Source organism: Macadamia integrifolia, chromosome 7, assembly GCF_013358625.1.
Source record: "Macadamia integrifolia cultivar HAES 741 chromosome 7, SCU_Mint_v3, whole genome shotgun sequence".
Taxonomy (NCBI): domain Eukaryota; kingdom Viridiplantae; phylum Streptophyta; class Magnoliopsida; order Proteales; family Proteaceae; genus Macadamia; species Macadamia integrifolia.
The window spans coordinates 12,551,984-12,554,709 of record NC_056563.1 but is presented as its reverse complement, the minus strand read 5'-3'; the positions used below and the strand labels follow the sequence as shown (position 1 = coordinate 12,554,709).

Below are 2,726 nucleotides of genomic sequence, written 5' to 3'. Positions count from 1 at the left end.
TTTTTTTTTTTTGGTAAATACTTATCTACATGTTTGATTTTGAATACTGTTAGACATTTCGTTTTCTATCTTTAGGTCAACTATAATACCTTAATATATATATATATATATATATAAAGATGATAGAATAGATGATTTATATTGATGTAAGTGCAGGGACAATTTACAGATAATATATAAAATTTACTAATATAAATATTTTTTTTCTTATTTTACATTTGGCGATGGGTTTTATTAAACCATTGCTATAAAAAGATTAGTATTAGGCTTAGGCAATGGGTAGTAGCCGTTGGCATATAGATTTTTGGCAACGGATTTTTTTTTACTGTTACTATAAATAAATTTCGTTTATTATTTATATAATTATAGGCGACTGCATTTACTGTCCCTAAAAATATATTTGGCGACAGAAAATATAAAACCGCCTCTAATATTATTTTTCCCAACAACCCATGTTTTTTCGTCACCTATTTTTAGTTGCGGCAATATAGGCGATGGAATATTAACCGTCACCTTTATTTTTAGCAATGGTTTTCAATTTTTGCGACAGTTTTTTTCCGTCGCCAAAAATGTGTTTTCTTGTAGTGATGTGATAAATATACTTCACAACCTCAGAGTTACGTCCATTCGTCTCCCTTTCTCTCTCATAGGAAGGATAGTGTATTATAGAGATAATACAAAATTTGAAAGGAGATAAATAAAGTGAAGTAATGGTGTCATTAGTGAGGAATTTCAGGATGAGGGATAAAAATTGTTGGGGAGAGGACGGCGTGTCAATCAATCGGTTTCTGTGTGAGAGAGAGAGAGAGACAGAGAGAGAGAGAGAGAGGAAAAGGATGGAGTGAGAAGCAGCGTCTGCTAGGGTTTTGAAGTTTGCAAGAGATGTTGATCCCTCTTAACGGATTTTGGCAGCCTCTTCGCAGCCATGCCAATCAGCCTGAAGTGGTTGTGGAACCTGTTACGGATGGGGCAGTGCTAGCTACTGTTAGGGATTCTAAGATTGTGGTTGAAGGTATTACTACGAGTAAGATCTTCTACTCTACAGTCATGGGAGGAGGGCTACCGAAGATTGATGATTTGCCGGAACCAATTCTAGTTGGGTCATTAACTACAGTCGTCATTCCACAAGAGGCTTACAAGGAACGCCTAGAGAGGTTTCAATTTGCTTTAATAGGGAGAACAAATTTCAGATTTGTCTCCATGGATGTTATTCGAAGGGAGGCCAGAGAATCATGGTCCTTGAATGGTAGGTTTGCCTAATAAGAAAAGGTTTTTTCCTACTTCAATTTGAACTAGAGTCGGACATGGTATTGATATGGAAAAGGAGTTCCATCTAAGGGAATTTTACTAGCTTCCAAGTGTAGTCTATGTGGAATATTTGAGGAATCCTTCCATCATCTTTTCTTGAGTACAGTTATTCTGTGGAGATTTGGAAACGATCTATGGCATGCTTTGGGATAGGTTGGTGTAGACAAGATTCTATACTTGATCTAGTGATCTAGTGGAAGAGGAAAACTCACATTCTAACGTTGAAAGATCCTTGCACTGCAGGGTTTGTCATAGCGGCAAACAACATTTGGAGGGAGAGGAATGGGAGGTGATTTGATAATTGGAGCAAGCTCACAGGTCAATTTTTTGATGTGATTCTCAGAGAATTGAAGGAATGCAATCTTAATATGAAAGGTGCTATTTGATGCGCAAATGATCTAGTTTACTGCAGAAATTTGGGATTGTAGGGTCTCCCAAAGGAAAAATTTTCTATCCTTGAAGTACATTGGTGCGCTCCCATGGTTGGCTAATATAAATTAAATATTGATGGTTGTTCATTGGGTAACCCAGGATGTGTTGGTGCAGCAAGTATTCTTCAAGATCATAAGGGAGTAACTGCTGACTCCTTTAATATTTAGGGAGTAACTGCTGATTCCTTTAATATTTTCTTAGGAATACAATCAAATTATATGGCTGAATTGAAAGGGCTGGTGGAAGGAATAAGGAGAGAAAAAATCGGTGGAGTCGAGGCTCTATGGATTGAGACTAATTCAAAGTCGGTAGTGGCAGCGGTGCAAGCTAATATCATCCCATGGTTTGTCCTGCAAGAGTGGAGTGCAGTTTATTAATATTTTCAAGGTATCTCATGGAAGTTAACACATTGTTTCAGAAAAGCTAATGTCATTGTTGATTTCCTTGCTAAAGTAGCAGCTAAATCAGGACGGTCGAAAACTTCTTCAAATCTTCCATATCATATTCAGGAAGAAGTTGTTAGGGATGCTCAAAACAGACATCGATGTTGGTTTTGTTAATAACTGTTGAGCACCCCTGTTGATGGCAATGCCGAAAGTGGGGGTATTTGCTCTTCAGTTTTTTCATGTATGCTTTTTATTTTTTTAATACAAATTTGGATCCTTAGCGAAAATGTGAGGAATTTCAGGCAAAAAACACTATTACAATTGATGAAAGACGATTGAGAGAAACGTTACTATCATAAGAGAGGATAGATATTTTAAGAGAGGGGAAAAAGAGATTTTAGGAGCCGAGAGAGAAACTTGTTATAGCTCCTCCTCTCTCTCTCTCTCTCTCTCTCTCTCTCTCTCTCTCTCTCTCTCTCTCTCTCTCTCTCTCCATATTTTCCTTTATAAATCTCTCTATAATTATTAAGGTCGGACTCTCAATTACTCAATTTTTTCTCTCCCATGATTAGGAAAAGTATTAACCACACCTTTGGGTTG

The 2,726-nt window shown here is 36.9% G+C and overlaps 1 protein-coding gene across 1 annotated transcript in view; it reads left to right on the top strand.

Moving 5' to 3' along the window:
* Nucleotides 1-1,260, top strand: part of LOC122084753 (ankyrin repeat-containing protein At2g01680-like) — a 6,926-nt gene extending 5,666 nt beyond the window's left edge. The window contains exon 4 of the mRNA XM_042653189.1: nt 913-1,260. Coding sequence (XP_042509123.1) covers nt 913-1,260 — 348 coding nt within the window. The remainder of the gene's footprint in view (nt 1-912) is intronic.
* Nucleotides 1,261-2,726: the final 1,466 nt, after the last annotated feature.